The 21,430-nt window shown below is 35.9% G+C and overlaps 1 protein-coding gene and 1 long non-coding RNA gene across 2 annotated transcripts; both read right to left on the reverse strand.

Annotated features, from left to right (window-relative positions):
- Window positions 1-4,150: 4,150 nt before the first annotated feature.
- Window positions 4,151-10,092, reverse strand: mmachc (metabolism of cobalamin associated C). Its single transcript, XM_059513589.1, has 4 exons — window positions 9,938-10,092; window positions 9,489-9,686; window positions 9,076-9,228; window positions 4,151-4,707 (listed from the first exon to the last, which is right to left on the reverse strand). Exons 1-4 carry the CDS (start codon window positions 10,025-10,027, stop codon window positions 4,348-4,350), a joined length of 801 nt encoding a protein of 266 aa, XP_059369572.1. The 5' UTR covers window positions 10,028-10,092; the 3' UTR covers window positions 4,151-4,347.
- A 2,209-nt stretch (window positions 10,093-12,301) lies between these two features.
- Window positions 12,302-13,730, reverse strand: LOC132107365 (uncharacterized). Its single transcript, XR_009424292.1, has 3 exons — window positions 13,614-13,730; window positions 12,852-12,920; window positions 12,302-12,439 (listed from the first exon to the last, which is right to left on the reverse strand). It is a non-coding gene; the product is annotated as an uncharacterized LOC132107365 (long non-coding RNA).
- Between the last annotated feature and the right edge of the window lie 7,700 nt (window positions 13,731-21,430).

Here is a 21,430-nt window from a genome sequence, read left to right on the forward strand (position 1 = left end):
AAAATGTCTGTTAAAAGCTCTGTTAGGAACGATTGTGGTTTGCAGCTTTCTGTAGAAATGCTCCTTATTTATATATATATATATATATATATATATATATATATATATATATATATATATATATATATATATATATATATATATATATATACATATATATAAATATAAATATATATATACAAACATACACATACATATATATATATATATATATATATATATATACATATATATATATATATATATATATATATATATATATATATAAACATCAGGGGTGTAACGGTACGTGTATTCGTACCGGACCGTTTCGGTACAGGGCTTTCGGTACGGTGCACGTGTGTACCGAATGACCGAATACAATATTTTGTTTGCGGAACATAAGTACATTTTCGTGTTTCCAAACGAACATATTTAGTGGCGGAAGTCTCCACGTTCAGCATAAATCTAGCCTTCAGGGGCCGGTTGCACCAGCTGTGCGTAAGTTATAACTTAGCCTAGTTTTGACATAAATGGACACTAAGTTATGACTTACGGACTACTAAATATTTTTGCGTTGCACCATTAAACTTAGTTTAAACGTAACTATACGTTGTAACTAAATATTTACGGAAGCCTCTGTCCATGAATAATGGTCGGAATAAGATGTCAGCCAGATTAGATCACATTGATGAGCTCGTATTTGATCATGAAGAGCCGCAAGTTCGTCAACGAGTTTTACGAGACAGACATCATCCGTTGGATATTTATGATGATGTCGACATATATGCTCGTTTGCGCTTTAAAAGAGAGGGCATAATGCGGATAACGGACATGATAGCGTCTGATATTCAGCACGAGACAGACAGAAACGGAGCTCTCTCCCCAAGCCTTCAAGTGTGTGTCGCCTTAAGTTTTTTTGCAACTGGATCAATGCAAAATGTTTGTGACAGATGAGTTTAATTTGCTTTCAAGGACTGTTTTGTTTTCTTTGTATCCATCAATTAAAATAAGAATTTCTTCATGACTGAAATTTTTCTTCCTGTTTCTTATCTCCTCCATGTGTGGGATAGATATTTTCAATTAAAAGTGTAATGTTTTGAGTTCGATAACGTGCGCTTTAATGTCTTTTTCAACTTTCAGTTTAGGCCAGTCAAGAATGAGTTTCAAGCGCTGTTCAGACTATTTCCTATTTACCTATTAGAAGGCTTGTGATTGGGTTAAGAAAAATAGATGTCATTCTATGCGACAACACATTACTGTACGGAGAGCTTACGACCTACTAGCTACGTTCTGCCTTAAGAATAAATGGTGCAACCGAATAAAGTACAGAGTTAGTTATAAACTAGCTAGTAGTTACTAAGCCTCTAGTTTGGACTTTACGTTCCAGTTTAAGTAAGAACTTACGAACGGCTGGTGCAACCCTACCCAGCTGATTCTAAGGCCGTGAGTGTGGCGTTTCTGCTGCGTGTCAGTTGCGTGACGGCTGCTCCGCGTTTTCTGTGTCTTTACACACCAGAATCGTGCCTGACGCGGCGCTGGCGCGCTGCTGCTACTGTAGGTGACATAGAGGGAGACCGCCGACAGACCAGACTCTTGTCTTCACTACAACAATATCTATACTTCATGTTGAGCATAAATATAAAGCCTACTGATAAAGGACACCGTCAACAGTATTGACGGCAAAATAGACAATGTTTGACAGGTGCAATATGTCAGTGTGTCACAGGCCTAAGGTTTTCAAAAGGCATCACGCGAGTGTGAACATCACTACAACTAGGAAAAAAACGATTGTAATTCAAACGCAGCTCCCGTCGGCATTTAAACAGACCTTTGCTCTTAATTCAGATCGGTCCAACGCAATAACGAAATCTGAGCAGGTCTAAAAACTGAAACTGTTCATGCTGCACTTTACACTTTGGAAAAGTTATATATATTTGTTTAAATATGAGCAGGCCTACAAGCTGGGATTGGTAATGCTGCACTGTAATCATAGTTATTTATTTATATTTTTCATTATATTTTATTATATGATATTGGTTTGAGACAGAGTATTTTATTTAGTGGAGAACTTAGCAGCAGTATTTTATTTCTTATTCTTTTTTTTATTTTATATATATTTTATTAAAAAGTATTTTAAAAAAAAAAGTGTAAACAAACTTTTAAAAAAAAGTTTATAGTAATAAACAACCTGGAGTTTAATGTTTGCATTTCTTTCCCTTACTGTACCGAAAATGAACCGAACCGTGACTTTAAAACCGAGGTACGTACCGAACCGTGATTTTTGCGTACCGTTACACCCCTAATAAACATACATATATAAACATACATACATATATACTTTATATTTATTTTCATCAATATTTAATAAATTAGAAAACAAATGTTCAGTAGAAATGAGCATTTAAGTGCTTTTATATATATATATATATAAATCCGGGGAATTTCCCCCGAACCCCCCCTGGCATTTACTATCCCCCCCAGGTTCAAAATCGCTCCTACGCCCCTGCTGATAATCAAACAAATTATTCAATTACAACCCGAATTCCGGAAAAGTTGGGACGTTTTTTAAATTTGAATAAAATGAAAACTAAAAGACTTTCAAATCACATGAGCCAATATTTTATTCACAATAGAACATAGATAACATAGCAAATGTTTAAACTGAGAAAGTTTACAATTTTATGCAAAAAATGAGCTCATTTCAATTTTGATTTCTGCTACAGGTCTCAAAATAGTTGGGACGGGGCATGTTTACCATGGTGTAGCATCTCCTTTTCTTTTCAAAACAGTTTGAAGACGTCTGGGCATTGAGGCTATGAGTTGCTGGAGTTTTGCTGTTGGAATTTGGTCCCATTCTTGCCTTATATAGATTTCCAGCTGCTGAAGAGTTCGTGGTCGTCTTTGACGTATTTTTCGTTTAATGATGCGCCAAATGTTCTCTATAGGTGAAAGATCTGGACTGCAGGCAGGCCAGGTTAGCACCCGGACTCTTCTACGACGAAGCCATGCTGTTGTTATAGCTGCAGTATGTGGTTTTGCATTGTCCTGCTGAAATAAACAAGGCCTTCCCTGAAATAGACGTTGTTTGGAGGGAAGCATATGTTGCTCTAAAACCTTTATATACCTTTCAGCATTCACAGAGCCTTCCAAAACATGCAAGCTGCCCATACCGTATGCACTTATGCACCCCCATACCATCAGAGATGCTGGCTTTTGAACTGAACGCTGATAACATGCTGGAAGGTCTCCCTCCTCTTTAGCCCGGAGGACACGGCGTCCGTGATTTCCAACAAGAATGTCAAATTTGGACTCGTCTGACCATAAAACACTATTCCACTTTGAAATAGTCCATTTTAAATGAGCCTTGGCCCACAGGACACGACGGCGCTTCTGGACCATGTTCACATATGGCTTCCTTTTTGCATGATAGAGCTTTAGTTGGCATCTGCTGATGGCACGGCGGATTGTGTTTACCGACAGTGGTTTCTGAAAGTATTCCTGGGCCCATTTAGTAATGTCATTGACACAATCATGCCGATGAGTGATGCAGTGTCGTCTGAGAGCCCGAAGACCACGGGCATCCAATAAAGGTCTCCGGCCTTGTCCCTTACGCACAGAGATTTCTCCAGTTTCTCTGAATCTTTTGATGATGTTATGCACTGTAGATGATGAGATTTGCAAAGCCTTTGCAATTTGACGTTGAGGAACATTGTTTTTAAAGTTTTCCACAATTTTTTTACGCCGTCTTTCACAGATTGGAGAGCCTCTGCCCATCTTTACTTCTGAGAGACTCTGCTTCTCTAAGACAAAGCTTTTATAGCTAATCATGTTACAGACCTGATATCAATTAACTTAATTAATCACTAGATGTTCTCCCAGCTGAATCTTTTCAAAACTGCTTGCTTTTTTAGCCATTTGTTGCCCCCGTGCCAACTTTTTTGAGACCTGTAGCAGGCATTAAATTTTAAATGAGCTAATTAAGTGGATAAAAGTGTACAATTTCTCAGTTTAAACATTTGCTACGTTATCTATGTTCTATTGTGAATAAAATATTGGCTCATGTGATTTGAAATTCCTTTAGTTTTCATTTTATTAAAATTTAAAAAACGTCCCAACTTTTCCGGAATTCGGGTTGTAATTAAAATGATGAAAAGAGAGATTTCAAGGGTCCTTGAAAGCTGAAGGGTGTACTTTTCATTGATAAAGTACTTGCCTCTAATTACCTCTTTTAATAAATTAAAATGAAATATGTATTTACAGTAGTGACACCATGTTCTCTGTAGTGACATCAGTTACAGCGAGACCCAAGTAGAATGTGAAATATGTTCACAGTTTCTCAATACATTTTATGTAAATCAAATTGAGTCAACAGGGTTCATCTTTGGGAAAATGTTTGTTTGTGGAGCTCTGCTTCTCAGTGTCTGATTCAGTGAGATATCCCCACTGTCTAAGCAGCGCCCCCCGCTGTCCTGGAGGTGTAAGGAAATACTCTCTCTGTTGAGGAGAGTAGCTCTCTTCTGTGGGAATGATGTCTCTGTAGCTCCAGTCTCGCCAGCGCAAGTTAAAGCGCTCCAGCAGTTCAATCCTGTCCTCCTGTGAACTCACACAGTCTGGAGGATCTTTCTGCTGAAGTTCTTCTCCCACTTGCACATCCTTAAAAACCAGCAGCGCTCGTATAGCAAACCAGCCCCCCAGCCTGGGGTGTATACAAACTCCAAACATCTTCTGTGCAGAAAAAGGAGAAAGAGATTTAGAATACAACATACTTACTGACACCAAACAACATCTTTACATTAGAAAAGACAAGGTTAGAACGAGCAGGATGTCTGGAGTTTGGCAAGTTTAACACAAATAGGTTTGTATGATATAGTTATAGACCATATATACATAGTGCAACATTATGCTGGGTTAAACTAAAGTTTCCTACACATTCTCAAATGTCTAGACTTCTCCATACATTTTTTAGATCAAACTTGCCATCTGATAACCTGTTAACGCATGTTAGATTCTGACTTATGTATGCATGCTATTATGTTGCCAGATCGGATTATGTTGTTCGGATATTGTATTTAGATACAGCAGCTCACAGAAATTAATGAACAATGAACCTAGAAAAATATATACAGGATTTGTTACAGTACTGAAAAGTTATTTATTTTATTTTACATGAATGTCTCTTATGTAAAAACAGTAATATTGTGAAATAGTATTACAATTTAAAAATAACTATTTTCTATTTGAATATATAGTCAAATGCAATTACAGTATAGGTGGTGTTGAATTTTATCTTTAGCTCCTTGCATTCTCTTATTCAAAGTTTTACTTAAGGCCATCCTTAAAAATATTCTTGTTTGCCGTAACCCGACCGACCCTGTCAATTTAGCACCGACTCAATTATTATTTTTTTGCTTTTAGTCCGACCGACTTGCCGATTGTACATTTGTGTTTAGACCAGTGTTTGGAATAACGGCGTTTAAAAGAACGGTGTTAGGTAACAATGTTATTTTTTCAGTAACGGGGTAATCTAACTAATTACTTTTCCGTTTTTACGTTACTGAACGTTAAATGCGGTGCGTTACTATGCATTGATTTAATATGCAATCCGAACGCACCCCTGGCTCACACAGCGAGTGAGCAGGTGGGTTAATAACGAGATAAGCGATTATGATTGGCTAAGGCAGAGTCATGTGTTTCATGGTAGCCAATCAGAGCCAGTGTTTTTACACACACGCGCCAGCGGCGCCAAACACACACAGTCACACACACGCAACAGCTACACAGATTCGCAGCAGCAGGAGAAATGGCGAGTCAGGAGCAATTCGATGAAAAGTTGGCATTTTCAAGGTGGAGATATAAGCACTACTTTAAATTAATTGTAGTCAAAGGCAAGAAGTGCATGTAATGTGTGACACACGCATCTACAAAGTTAGTGGCCAAAAACACTTCTCTTACAAAGAGTGCAGGATAAAACTCTTGCTATCTGTTGACGTGCAATAAATCTCGAAAGTTATGTACGAACACCTGTCTGTTCTACTTATTTCAACTGACTTGTGAAAACTGCTAAAAAAAAATAAAAAAATACTTTGACATATAGCAACTTTTTTTTTTACAGTAACGCAAATAGTTACTTTCCCTGGTAACGAGTTACTTTTATTACAGAGTAATTCAGTTACTAACTCAGTTACTTTTTGGAACAAGTAGTGAGTAACTATAACTAATTACTTTTTTAAAGTAACGTTCCCAACACTGGTTAAGACCGACCAATTATTGTTTTACTCTTCAAACAACTAATACAAAAGCAATAAAATACTATTAATTATATTTAAGTATTGTAAATATATAAATTGCCTAGGCCAACATACAAATGAAGGCTATCTTCTTTAATTAATAAAAAAACCCGTGACGTCATCTGTGTTTACAGGATGTCACACTGTGTCCTGTGCGTTCGCTTCGTCTCAGACTCTCACTCACTGTCAGAGTCAACGGCTCACGCTTGGTAATGATGGCTGCAGCTGCAGTAAACTAAATGTTCGCGGTCACTGTTCAAAGTCATACGGGTTCAGGCACCATAATACATCTAAAACATTCATTAAAACAGCTCGACACCGCTTTAACTTGGCACGAAGTTCTGGAAAAACTGACCCCAGATCTTTTCCCATCCTTCTCCTCTCTAGTCTAAAAACGTGACCGTGTCGACTGTCACTCTGTGTTCGAAAATCTATTGCACGAATCAACCAACACAAGTTTCGAAAACGAAAATAAGAAAATGATTATAACGAATTTTTTTTGAACAGGCGTCACACAGCAACAGCAGCTTCGGACAAACACGCATAACAGCAAATAATACTTCTGCACAATGTTTCTCTTTTTACAACAGAAACGGTAGTCAGACAGTCTCATACAGATTTGGGCTTGAATCGCCTAGGGCTGTCAAAATAGCTGAAAAACTAAAAATGCATAATTTCAGTTAGGGTGAAGAAAAGCTTTTTGCTTCTCTTCTGAGTCTCAAGATAGCGCATCGAGCAAAATATTACTGCATGTTTATTCAAAGCAGAATACATGACTGTTAAAAAAACATTACATTTAAAATAATGTTTATGAACCAATTATTATTAATTAAGTTGCTTAAAGAACTATAAACAAAACAGCATCATGTATGCATGCATTGTTAAATAAATAAAAAGGGCGGAAAACCAGTCACACAGGATACATTTTTTTCATTTAAAAACAAGAGATGCAGTGGGATGGGGAACAAAAACCCAACATAAAGTCTCGAGATATTTTTAGAAAATTAAATACATTAATTTTAAATGTCTTTCTAAACATGCGGCTCTCTTGTGCAAGACGCGAGTCCAAAGGTGTCCCTCTAGAAAATGCGTGAAATATGCGTTCTGTGTTTCAGCCTTGTTTCAGTTTTGATGTTCTCTTTTTTTTTTTTTTTTTTTTTTTGTTAAGTGGCTTTAACAGGATAGGCTAACATAACCTTATAATGCAATGGCACATACATCGTCATCGCATCTCGTGCTCCACAGATAAAGATCAAGTATACTTCGGACGATGCGCGTACACGAGGTGAAAGATGAGAAAGCAGATCCTGCGTGTCGAGCTCGTCCGCCTTTGAAAACTGTGTAGACACAGCTGTGCATGGCGAGATGGACTGTAACACGGACCGGGGTCATAAGGCAGCTTCCTTAATGCACACCTAAAACTCGAATGCGCATTCGAATGTGGATTTTTATTTTAAATTCGACGAATATTCAAAAAAATATTTTTTTGATAGCCTAAGAAAATCGCCTATGCGATTTTTTCTGTTGTTGTTGAAATTTAATGGTAAACACAGCCATGTTGAAGCCTGCAGTAAATGTTTTGCATTATGGCAGTCCACTCTGCTTATTGTTTTTCGAGAATGTTGCACTCCTGTTCGTCATTTTGCACGTAACTTCAGGCCAATAAATCATCAGAAATATTGGTCTTTACCAAAATATTGAATCTTTACATTCCTCCTGCCTGTTGTCTGTGGATTTACCTATATTTGGTGTTATTTTTTTTTTCTTCTCACCTGAAATTCATTCAATAAACATGTTTTTGACAAAGATTTAAATTTGTTTGTGGTCTACAGTATATAGCCTGCATCAAAATGAGGTTTGCAATGATGCGCCCGAGGGCACGGGTTGAAGACCCAGTCAGTGACTTCACGATATGCTAATTTGTTTAAATTCATACCGATGTCATCACCATCACAAAAATTTACTTTTTTTTAACATAGAAACTTGAAAAAAAAAAATATAGACTGACCTACCATCAAAAAACAATTACTTTTACTGCAAACCAAAATATTTTTAAAACTGTGCCCAGATCTTTTCCCATCCTTCTCCTCTCTAGTCTAAAACCGTGACCGTGTCGACTGTCACTCTGTGTTCAAAAATCTATTGCACGAATCAACCAACACAAGTTTCGAAAACGAAAATAAGAAAATGATTATAACGAATTTTTTTTGAACAGGCGAAAATAAGACAAACCAAAATATTTTTAAGGATGGCCTAACCTGTTGTCTGCATGATATGCAATATTATAGCACATACATTTAAGCAGAAAGCTCCTCTTTACAGTAATTTTTTCAGGCTTAAACCGCACTTAGATATTTGTTCATGTTTTGAGCAAACTTAATTCATTTTGTTCACTTTCTCAGAAAACAAGACTTCATATCTGTATTTTGCATATCAAGTAAATCAAATCAAATATTGGAAACCATTTTTGTGTGTGTATGCACCGATTATGAATGTAAGATCTGCTCTGATTTAAGACCATTTCTAGGCAGTTTAAATATGCAGGACCTGTGTTTATGCTGCAGTCTTTAAAATATGCTCATGCTGTATATTATGTTATGAGTCTATCCACACAAACTGCATCTAATCAATTGTCACATTCAATGAATTGTATACACACCAAAATTTACAGTTCACAGACAATCCTGTTAAAGACAAGCAATTCACTGAAAAGACATTGCCAGCAGTTACCATAAGCCTGTGAAATAATTTTGTTGTCTGATTAATCCCAGTTAATTAGTTCAAGAGTCTGTCGATCAGCACTGACCCGATCACCCCACGGTGGATTGGGGATATCTGATTTCTGGTAGTAATATGCTGCTCCTGATACGTGGGCCGCCGTCTGAGCAAGAAACTTGGGTCTTCTGCTGGGCAGCATCTCATAATCATAACTGACATCCACAGACTGATCTGGAAAACACTGAATACAAAAAAAGAGAGAGAATAAAATGATTGGATAATGCATTCATGTTATGACACCAAAGTAGAAAACTGTGGTTAGAAGGGATACAGTTAAAACTAAATCAATATAGCCCAATTATTCTCACACTACAACAATAATTACTGTTTCTGCATTATTTTAAGTAGTAGGTTTAAAGTTGGGCCAGGTGTGGTTAATAAACCACAAGGTAGAGAATGTGAATTAGAGATAGAGAATTGTTGTTGGCTCTTGCAGCACACCAGCGAGACAGAAGAAGAGACTGTGTGAGCGGTGCACTGATCGATGGGGTCTCTGACAGCCTCACAGCGCTGGCTCTGTACGAAGGGCAGGAAGGAGCGCTCAAACATGGACGGTGTGCTCAGGAGCACCAGAGCCAGAGAGTCTGCTGAGTGAGACAACTGATGAGCTCCAGACACCACTGCATTGTACCAGCCAACCTGCAACAAAACACACGCTAACACTAGTGCACACATCCAGAGCTCTGTACACAAGCACACGTGTTTATGAGGTCTGTTTCACATTGATCATCTGTCAGTGCACTGGTGATTTTGACGGCTTATGAACAGAACTGCAGTTTCACGTGGACAGAACTAACAGGATATATGCACCACTGCAATATGAAGACATCGAATGCTTTCATTATTGAGAATTTTTGTTTTTATTATGCTAGTGGAGTCGGACATATTACCTTAAAAGGATAAATTTCAAAACCTCGAGCTTTTAACGACTCACGGAAAGTTCCTATGAGATCCTCCACGCGTTCACTGGAGATCGCCATATTGCTGCTGCTTCTAATGATTCTGGGGTTAATGACGCATTTCCGCCGCCCGCTGGAGCGGAGGGTGAAGCGCATAGATATGGGGTGTGGTTTATGCATTTGATTTGCAAACTAAGCAATCATCGTGTCGATCGCGTACCTTGCCTTGACCAAAGACGTGTGAAAAGAAGCGTGACACTTTCGTCGCCCCCTTCACGCGTGAGAATCTACGTGACGTCATGCGCCTTGTCGTTTTTAATATCTTTTTTTTTTCCATTTGTGTGTGTGATTTTGTCTTAAGTGCTCTAGGTAAGTGTTTTTTTTATGTTGTTGTTTTTTTGTTCGGAGTAAAAAGAAAGAAAAACCTGCATGTTATAACAATTTAGCTCCTCCAAATACCCAAATATTTCATAATCTTCAGAATGCTGACGAAAATATGATGAGTAAAATTAAAATTACACTGCAGTATATCTAATCAATGAACTTACAATGTTATTTAGAAGTGCACATGTAAAACAACAACCAGGAACAACCAATTCACAGCTTTCTTGTAAGCATCATATATCAATAATGGCACCAAGATAAGGACAGTATAAACCAAAAAGACAACATTTGTATAAGTTTAAGTGTTTTGTCCACCAGAAAACATAAATTGAAAAATGGCTTAATGCATTAATAGTTAAATCCAAAGGCCAAATTGGAAATTAACAATGGACCGTGGACCATGAGTAAACACTTCAATCATGTAATGTTTTAATAATTTAGTAGTTTAGAAATTATAATATTCTAGCTAGGCTATATATTATACTGGAATGCATATATACATACATTACAATTTTTTAAATGATTTCTCCAAAGTTGGCCTCATTTTACAGATATTTTATGTTTCTCATTCATAAAACACAAACACATCAAATAGTTAACTCTATTGTCACAGAGTGAATTCAAATAACACACAATTATCCATAAGCAAGCATTCAGTAGCAAAACTGATGACACCAGTTAGAATGTAAGGAAATTATGAACAGGAACACAGGTGACTGCTTTAAAAATGCATCCTAGCACTGGAGAGAGAGCTGAAAGAATCACACAGTGTAGTACAGTATAGTAACTATAGTAACAGTACTTTATTACAGTTACAGTGTTCTGAATTGATCTCACTAGTGTTCACTGGGCAGGGAGGTTGTCTGCACTGTAAATTATAATGAGTAAACCTTATTTAAAAAAAGCATGCAAACCGATTGCCTTGAAAAAAACAAGTAAAGTGAAATAAGAATAGTAATTTGTACTAACAAAGGTTTATTTATAAGTGTTGTAAACTTACACGCAAGTTCTTGTAACTTAAAATCACTATTTTCAACAACTAAATTAAGTACATTATACTATGTACGCATTTCAAACAACTCATTTAAGTTTAGCTAAATCAAGTAGCATTTCCTGCAACTTGGAATCTCTAAGTTGTATTTACTTGAACAGAAATCTAGTTTTGACCAATTTACTTTAAAAAAAAGTTACCGTTACTCTAGTAACTTAAATACTTCAAAAATCTATTACAAAGTCATGACAACAATGTTCTATTCTTCACACACATAATTAAATCAAATGTAGTGACAGTTCAAAGTTAAAGATGATATATTTTTTTCAATTTAGTTTTAACTTGTATTACAAACATTTTGAAACAAAGCAAAAACAATCTGCTTTTGGTTATGTTAAACAATGGAGGTAGCGGTACAATGATTTTAAATACGGCAATGAGTTGGCCACACAAGTTGCCAATGTTTTTTTTCCTGTCCCAAGTCAAGCATCATATTGTAGGTGTTGAGGCTATCCTATAAGCCTTGGCATAGATGGCATGGTGTTCTCAACGCGTAGCAGAAAATTCCAAACATTAGCTCTCTTTGGGTGGTGTTCCCGTTTATTATGAAGGTAAAAAAGGGGATAATTTATATAAAATGATACTTCACCCAGTGCTGAATATTAAAGTGCTGTCATGCTGTTGGTAAGCTGAGTGCTCACGGCTACGGTAAGAACCGTGTGTTCCTCGCCATCCACACCCTTTCCTAACTAATTGCAACACCTGTTAATATATCTACCTCCCAGTGACGTGTCACACATAGTGCAACACTCCCACCCAGTGGCTAGAATAATAATAGCAATATTAACCTATCCAGAGAAGGTGAATATATAAATGGCTCCTACAGTAGGTGTTCTTCACAGTATCAGGGTAACCCACATGTAGAAGTGATGCAAACGTAGCACATGGTGGTCGGGAAGCAAATGTTGGAGGTAGACCCTGGAGACTGTTCTATGCAGTACTACCCTGAACAATGATGGCAGAAGACACAGGGTCAAGATTTGGAGAAGTACTTCATCGTCAGTGATAGTCAGCAAGCCAACAGATACTAGTGCCCAGACTGCATCAACATCAGACACCTGTATAAAACCAAATAAAAACAATATTAGCAGGAAATGTGGATGATCAGTTTTCAGTGTTTTCTGTCTTGCCTACACTGCCATAACATTGGGTTAGTTTACCCAAACTTGAAATTCATGTCATCATTTACTCACCCATGACTTTTAGTTATTTTCAGAACACAAATGAAGACATTTTCAGTGAAATCCCAGACATTTCTGTCCTTTAACTGAATGTCTATTTACCCAAAATTTTAGACAGTTGATCATATAGTCATCACACTGCTCTTAGATATGTGAAAAGAAACACAGTTACAAATACGGAAATACGGTTACAGGTATACTGGAACTGCAATAAATTATTAGAAATGGCAAATAAAGCATAGCACATGATTGAGTCAAAAACTGCTCTACTGCTGTTGAAATATCTCACCTTTATTATACTGAGACCGGTGATCACAAGACCGCTGCTCAGAGAAGACAGCTGACACAAGCTTTTTTCCTAAATATGAAAAATAATTATTCATATAAAGGCAAGTTCCACTAATGTTGTGAATTGTAGAACAAGGACACATTCATTTCTTGATATTTGCATGTTTAACAATAGAAATAAATGTTCTATACATCTCTATTTGAGGCCTCAGTAATAAAACCAATTCAAAAGCAGCATTTCTTCTGTTAGTACTCAGTGTTTTTAACACAGCAAAGAAATAATTACTGCAAAACAACGAGCTCATTCAGTTTAAACCTTATATGTCTGATCACGTAATGACTATGATAGTATTAAATTTATGAAAATAAATTTGTAAACTGAAAAATGACTTTTACCTAAAAAGTGGCCAAAGCCTCACAGTGTTACAAAATTATAGAGGAAATTTTGCAAAAGATTACTGTTTACAATTAATACTATAAGTGGCACATAAAGATCATATTGACGACTTCTGGCATGTTCTTGAATTGTTCCTCGGAATTTACATGCTTTCATTTTAAACTAGTAAAACATTTTTCAATTTGAGAAATAAAATTTAAAAAAATTCTTTAAAAGTTTTTACCTTTACCCAAATGTGCCACAAGTTGTGTATTTCTATAGTTTTTGTTCTAATAGCAGAATAGCAAAGATCATTGCTCCCTGTTAGCTAACACTGGTGCTGACGAGGAGCTAATGTTAGCCAGTTCAAATTAGCAGTTAACTTACCTTATTATTATTGTGTAGATGTAATCAATCATTCTTTGTCCAGAGGTGAAATGTAAACAGTCTTTCTACTTCTTAGTTTCAGCAAATTCGAAGCAGCTTCAAAACTTTGCTTGCTGCCATGCTCAGGTCCTTATTTCTTCTTCTGATGTTTTGTTCCTGTTGCGCATTAGCAACACATTAGCGCACTGCTGCCTCTCACTGGTGAATTAATGTCATCGGTTTTGTTGTAGCTACTTGAATATTTTAAGAAAGAATTACTCATTGCAGCATGTTGTTTAATTCGCCTTAAAATTAGCTGTAACTTAATAAAACCTAGTAAGTATAACAACTAAGTAAAGATAACTTATTATATTTAAGGAAGCTAAACTATTGTAGTGTGTGTATTTGTACTGTAGGTTTGTCATCTGAGGCCAAAATTTGATATTGATAGATGTACGGGTTTTTGACTGGAGAATTTGATTTTGACATGGAAGTTTGCACAAGTTTGTGGCCTAATGGTTAGAGACTTGCACTAGTTTCAAGAAGGTATCCGGTTCGAGTCTCAGTGCTGGCAGGAGTTGTAGGTGGGAGTGAGTGAATGAACAGTGCTCTCTTCCACCCTCAATACCCATTACTGAACTCAATACCCTGGCACTGAGCCCCCAGTTGCTCCCCGGCGCTGGATCTGTAGCTGCCCACTGCTCCGGGTGTGTGTTCACTTCTCACTGCTGTGTGTGCGTGCACTTGGATGGGTTAAATGCAGAGCACCAGTTCCGAGTATGGGTTACTTGGTAAATGTCAGGACTTTCACTTTCAAATAGGCCTAATCCATATAATTTGGCTCTCTCTAGTGGACAAAATGTATATCACAGCTTTTAGCCTCAGGTTATGTCATCACATAGGGTCTAGGCTTTGATAATAAAATAAACTGCATAACAGTTTTTTTAGCGCTCATTATAAATCACTTTTCAAGCAATATCACCTAAAAATAAATTTTAAATCATGTAAGTCTAATCAGTGACTAACATTTAGTGTCCAATATATTCACAGTTACAGCTTAAATAAAATAATACAATAGTAATATAGGCTCATTTTAATCTGAGCACATATGAACTTACTGGTAATAGTTGATACAACACGTCTCTAAAGAAAAAACGATCACTATACATTAGACCTCATTTCTGAAAACTAGATAATTGTATGATCAGCAGATGATTATTATTTTAGAGTTCAGGTTTTTTTTTCATGTCATAAAGCTGCTTATTACAAGAGCAGTTTCTTGTAGGCTACTCTACATGTTCAAATTAATAGCCTATATATTGATAATTAATTAATACGTTTATATATGCCTATTTGAACATTTTTGAAACAGTTTTGACACATTTTCATTTTCAAGTATTATGTCTATTAAAATAAGTCGGTACTATATAGTAGCCTACTTTTGTGTTGATGTCTACTGAAGCCTTATGATCACAGGGATTCTGTCGTTGCGAGTCAGTTCCGGACATATATGCAAAATCTTCTACGTACAAACAATAAACGTCTTTTTTTACGGTTTTTATGCTTAATTTAGTAAGATAATTCGTTCACTAACTGCACATGAATCAATTATATTTTCCTCTTCAATATTTGCAGCACGAAATAAACATAATATTTGAATGAATGTTGAAAAAAAACTGGGCTGAGTTTCCCAAAAGCTTCGTAAGCCTAAGAAGTTCGTAAAAACGATCATACTACTGATCTTAATATCACGGTCTGTTTCCCAAAAGCATCGTAACTTAATTAGCACTTGAAAATCATCGTAGATCTACGGGTGCTCTGGAGTAATCGTTAAGCCCAAGTGCATCATAACCTGCAGGACAATCGGCAGATTACACCTTTAACTTGATTCAAGCGAAATGTGATTATATTTACATTTAGTCATTTAGCAGACGCTTTTATCCAAAGCGACTTACAAACGAGGACAGTGGAAGCAATCAAAAACAACAAAAGAGCAATGATACAGTATATAAGAGCTATAACAAGTCTCAGTTAGGTTAACACCCCAGCCGGCACATGACCGACCTTCAACGTTGAAATATGGTTGAAATAAGGTCAGTTGTGGTTTCAACGTTGAAACAACGTTGATTCAACGTTTAAAGATGAACGGTTGAAAAACTTGCAGCACATGACCAACTTTCAACATTGAAATATGATTGCAATAAGGTCAGTTGTTTTAATGAAACAACGTTAAAAATGTTTAATGCTAAATGGTTGAAAAAGGTTAACAAGCTCTTTATTTATATTAAATTATTTAAGATTATTATTATTTTAATAGCATTTTACAATATTTAAGTCATGATACCTATTATAAAATCTATATGTATATGTTAAATATTATCATCATTAACAACAATAAAACTATATACATTTCGCTGCTTTATCACACTGAAACAACTCCCATTGGTAGTTTTATTTTATTACTTCGATCATGATTGGTTATTCTGGCTGTCATTCAGGAAACTGGACAATTAATCGGTTCGCGCCTTTCTACATTTAAAAATATGACCGTGAGTGAGGCGGCTGACTGAGAGCTGCTGCTCGTTATAACTGACTGCCTGGTCGGTCCCGCATTATTTAATATTTGCCTGTAAATTTTTTTTTATTTTGAGCGAATTTGTGTCGTGAATGGAGAACAAAAACTGTGCACACAAGAAGGGTCAGATGTGTTCTGCGAGGTCCTGCAAACATACTGGCAAAATGAGGTAAGAAAATCGCTGTCATTATTATCTTTTAAAAATAGTAAAGTATAACCAGAGTTTACAAATGGGTAGCTTAAAGGACGTGTAACCTGCAGAAGATAAATAAATACCCGTGTGTGTATTTTGCATTGCTTTATCACAGATGATCAAGTTAGATGCTCACCTAATGTGTTGCTGGTAAGTTATGTGTTAATATCTGTCTTTTAGAGATTTTTCCACTTTTTCCTGATATGAATCCCATGCATTAGGTGTGTTATATATGTTTTTATTCTTATAATAGTTTCAAAGTGTTTCTGAAACATATAACGTTAAGTGCAAATGTCGGTACAATTTTAATGAATTAATGAAAATGAATAAAAAAAAAAATAGGATTGTTTAAAGCATGGTTCTCAAAGTGTCAGGCCCCCTCTAGTTGTAACGCAGGTGAATCACTAAATTAAACTAATTAATGTTACATTTTAATTGAATCGTTGAGTAAGTTTTTTTTTGCACATTTAAGTATGTTACAGTTAATGTACAGTACAGTTTTGTAACTTTTGTTACATAATTACATTTAAAATTATATTTTTGTTTTCATTTACCTGTACGTAAGCACAGTGTAGTGTTAATGTTCAAAATGTATTTCCCATGGTAAAGTGGCTGACAACAATTAATATTCTTATTAGAATAAAACTGCCTCATTTTTTAACTGTAGAGCTGTAGCTGAATAGTTAGGCCTACTACGCTGCTGAAATTTAATGTTGGTCATTGTGGTGGAACTTACTATTTAATAACACATATTTTCTGAAGTGGTACTTGGTATAAAAGGTTTGAGAACCACTGGTTTAAAGAAATGGCACAAAATGAAATTCTGCTTTTTAAAAACTTTTCAGTAAACCATTTCTTCTTTCTCTTTGTAGAGTCATTAAGGATCCAGCTTATTCTTGAAACATTGGTAAGAAATTGTTCATCTGCTACACTGCACAGTCACTTCTGCTAGAGATTCATTGACATTTTGTGATAGGTTCTGATTGTACTCAGTTTAATAAAACAATTTACTGAATTACTGATTTTACTTGTCTTACTACGCTGTATTGCTAGTGTTCTGATTAAAACAGTGTAACTGGGGTATCTGAAAACACTGCTTATGAATAATTTGTTAATATTGTAAATTTTCATCTGAATACATTAAATAAGTGTTTAATGAATAGTGTTGTCCACTTTGTTTCCAACCTCACTGTTGCTGAACTGTAAAGTGAAAATATTGTGTGATTTATTTTGCATTCAGTTTTCAGTGAAATATATTTCACAATATCAAAGTTATTGTGAAATATTGTGAACGTACCTAAACTCACTGGTTAAATCTTATGTGCCCTCCAGAAGTTTGCGCTCTGCAAGTGCTTGTGGTGCCGTCTCAAAGAGGCTCAAAATCACTCTCACGGACCTTTTCCTGGACTGCGCCCAGCTGGTGGAATGACCTCCCAATCTCAATTCGTACAGCTGAGTCTTTACTCATTTTCAAGAAACATCTAAAGACTCATCTAATTCGCCAGCACTTAACCAACTAATACTAGCACTTTTCCTTGTTTTCTTGTCTTTCATATTAAAAAATAAATAACTAAAAATAATGCCTAAAAAATGGCTATGCGGCCTGTACTCCACTAACTTGTCATGGCACTTGTGTACTGTTGTTGTTCTCTTGTTGACCTGACTGCTTCTATTGTTCTCATTTGTAAGTCGCTTTGGATAAAAGCGTCTGTTAAATGATTAAATGTCAATGTAAATGTTTATACAGGACGGTACAGAAAGCGCACAAGAGGAAGAGAGTGGAGGGGACGGCACCAGAAAGGACCTAGCGCTGGGACTCTTTCAAGGATCACCCGAAGCACAACCACACTGTATGCACGAGGCTGTTGGTTCTGACATTTTAGAGTCCCCTTCGGTAGAAATCTCATTCAGCATTCCCCACGGTAAAGAAGACACAGTCCCGGGGGGATTCCCGTTAGAAATCAGAATTATTCGGAATCTATTTATTTATTTTAATATGAATTTTATTTCGGGTTCTGTATTTCTGGCTGCTGCGTGTTTAAAAAACCCAGCGTGTCCCCTATTCCTTTGCTTTATTTATTTATTCATTTAACAATCAAATTTGTTTATTTAATCCTGTCTCTGCTATATATTTCACTGCTATTCTCTGATTAATGCCTTCCTTTAATCCTTTCCCTAATATCCAATTTATCTTCTTTTTTTCTTTATGATTACCTTTTAAGTTCTTTATCATTTTTATTCCCTCTATATTATATTTCCCACATTTTAATATTACATGTTCAACGGTTTCTATTACCCCACAAAAACTACATTTACCTGTAATATGTTTACCTGTTTTGTATAATAACGCATTTAGCCCGGTGTGTGCAAATTGTAATATATTTCAAATCACCTCATCTTTCCTACATCTTCCTAAATTATTTACTTCTTTAACTGATTCATTCATTTTATGATAAACACTTCCTGTATTCCTTTGTTCCATTTCTTCTGCTACTCTTTTCAAATATTTGATTTAATAAATTATTTAATTTCTCCTCTACCTAATGGGATTTCAATATCCTCCCCCCCCCCCCCCCCCCCCCCCCCATTTTTTTCATTTTTTGCTAACTTAACTGCTATTTCATTTCCATTGATTCCTGTGTGAGCTGGTACCCAACAAAATTTGACATCTATCCTCATATAATTTAGAGATTTTAATGTCATACATATATTATTTCAAATGTCTTCTCTAATGGATTTATATGAAACCCAACTATTCAGCTCTGACAGTGGCACTGAACATACTGAATAATCACTCTATCTGGTTTAACATCTTCTATCCATTGTAATGTAACCATTATTGCAACCAATTCTACTTTATATATTGCTAAATTATTTGATAGTCTTTTGAATATGCTTATAACAACTTTTGTGTTTTTATACGGAAATGCATGCAATACAAACCCTTATTAATGCTCGGTACATGTTTGTGGACATGTTTTCTCCTCAGCTCATCTTCATCTACTTGGTAGGTCTTTCCTTGTGCTGTTAGCCTTCCTAAAACTTTATACACTTTCTTTTCTTTTTCCTGCACTCCCTCGTCTTCCCTATAAATAAAGCCAGGGTAACCCTCATTTTACATACAGCACACAGAGAAAATTACATGAATATGACAGTGGGCAAATGCATAAAGCACAGCATAATTTGAAATCATGAGTTTAAAGTTTAAAGCAGTTAATTCACACAGACCAACCGTCACACAGAGAACACGCGATCATGCTGGATATAAATGCACACTTCACAAGATCTCACAGCTGGATTCAACTAAGTTTGCAAGGTTCATGAAATTAAGTGTTCATTACCCATACGGTAATATATTCACATATGTGTGAAGCACTGTTAAATAGATTGAAATATATTTTGAAAATATAGTTTAAAAATACATAGTCTGCGTGTGTGTTTACATAGGCTATTTGTGAAATCATATTCATGCCTCAAATAACTTTGAATCAATGTGTTTTTGTAGTGCAGCAATGCGTTTAGTTACTACACTATGTTTACCATTTTTAAAGCTATTATTGTATTATATTATATAGATCCTATGTTCTAATTCAGTTTAGGCCTACTATCAACTTAAACATTATCGAGTGTCAGGACAAGTTTATAATGTTATGTACTGTGTAAACGCTGTGTAATGTGTTTGATGGGCACGCGCATTCGAGGAGCATTTAAACTGTGTGGAGGAAGTTACCATGGAAACGGGGCGGCAGCTCGGCTGACAGGTAGCAAACTTCCTCCTCTCTAACGGTTGTTTTTACTGCTTTCAGGTAAGTTTAGTCCCTAAAATCACACAAATAATACATACAACTTTTACTGACACTTTCTTACATGTAATTGACACGCTTCTGTTGAATATTTACTTTACAGAAATGGTTCAGTGTGATGGGAATAAGTCCATTATCATCACAACCAATCTATATAGTATGGAATCGTCCTGTATTTAAGGCATCAACGAAGCATTACGAAAGCTCTAAGGCCGCAGTTTGTCCCGTATTTAAGGCATATGCCATATGACCATACGAATATCAAACTCTAAGCTGAGAATCATTTTTTCTTTTTTTGACAAGTGTTTGATTTGTAAGCTTAGCCGTTCGAACGAGGCTGAGGGGAATCCTCTGCTCGCTCCCGCTTCCCCGCGAGCTGGACTCGCGCTAACGGAGGCGGTCACTAAAATATATGTTACGCTGTTCTGAAATCCCTGGGAAAAAAGTGCTAGCCCACTAACGGAGTTAGGTTTAACGTCCGCGGTTCGACTTCAGCGAATCAGTTTGGGAGAATGCAAACAACGTGATTCCAACATCCAGCCATGCAGGAAAACGTGCATTTTACCTGAGGGAAGACTCAATCAATAAGGAAAGTCGTCTTTCTTTAATGTAGGTAATGTTGTTAAATACCTAGATGAAACAATTTATATTTAAATAAATTACAGCGTACTCTTAACCTTGAATGTCATCCTTAAAACACAAAATGCCAAATGAAGTGTCAAGCACCCAAAGCAGTCCATTAACTCTTTAAGTTATCTTTAATTGAAAAAACAACCATTTCCATTTGTACTGTAGTAGGCCTATTACACACACGCAGATCAGAGTCAAAAAGAGCTTTATTGTCAAGTATGTTTGCACATACAAGGAATTTGTTTTTAGTGTCACAAGCTTCCAGAACACTGAGAAAACAACAACACACAGATAATAAAACATTTGATAAAATAAAGAAAAAATTTAAATTTTGTAAAATAGTCTATTATTGCAATTTAACATAACAGTTTTATATTTGAATATACTTTAAAATATAATCTATGCCTGTAAAGCCATGCTAAATTTTCAGCATCATAATGATCCTTCATAAATCATTAAATTATGCTGATTTATTATCAATGTTGGAAACAGTCGTGCTGCTTTTTTGGACTTGTGATATTATTTAAGGATTCTTTGACAAATAAAAAGTATAAACAGTATTTATTCAAAATATTTGTGTGTGTGTGTGTGTGTGTGTGTGTGTGTGTTAAATATACACTACTGTTTGGGGTCAGTA

Source organism: Carassius carassius, chromosome 27 (genome assembly GCF_963082965.1).
Source record: "Carassius carassius chromosome 27, fCarCar2.1, whole genome shotgun sequence".
Classification (NCBI taxonomy): domain Eukaryota; kingdom Metazoa; phylum Chordata; class Actinopteri; order Cypriniformes; family Cyprinidae; genus Carassius; species Carassius carassius.

Excerpts from the sequence above, each read along its gene's own strand:
- mmachc (XM_059513589.1), bottom strand. The coding sequence starts at position 10,027 with ATGGCGATCTCCAGTGAACGCGTGGAGGATCTCATAGGAACTTTCCGT. Across the intron at positions 9,229-9,488 it reads TCTCTTCTTCTGTCTCGCTG|TGTTTTCCAGATCAGTCTGT; the intron begins GTGTGCTGCAAG and ends TTTTGTATTCAG. Across the intron at positions 4,708-9,075 it reads ATCCACCGTGGGGTGATCGG|AAGATGTTTGGAGTTTGTAT; the intron begins GTCAGTGCTGAT and ends TTTTCTGCACAG.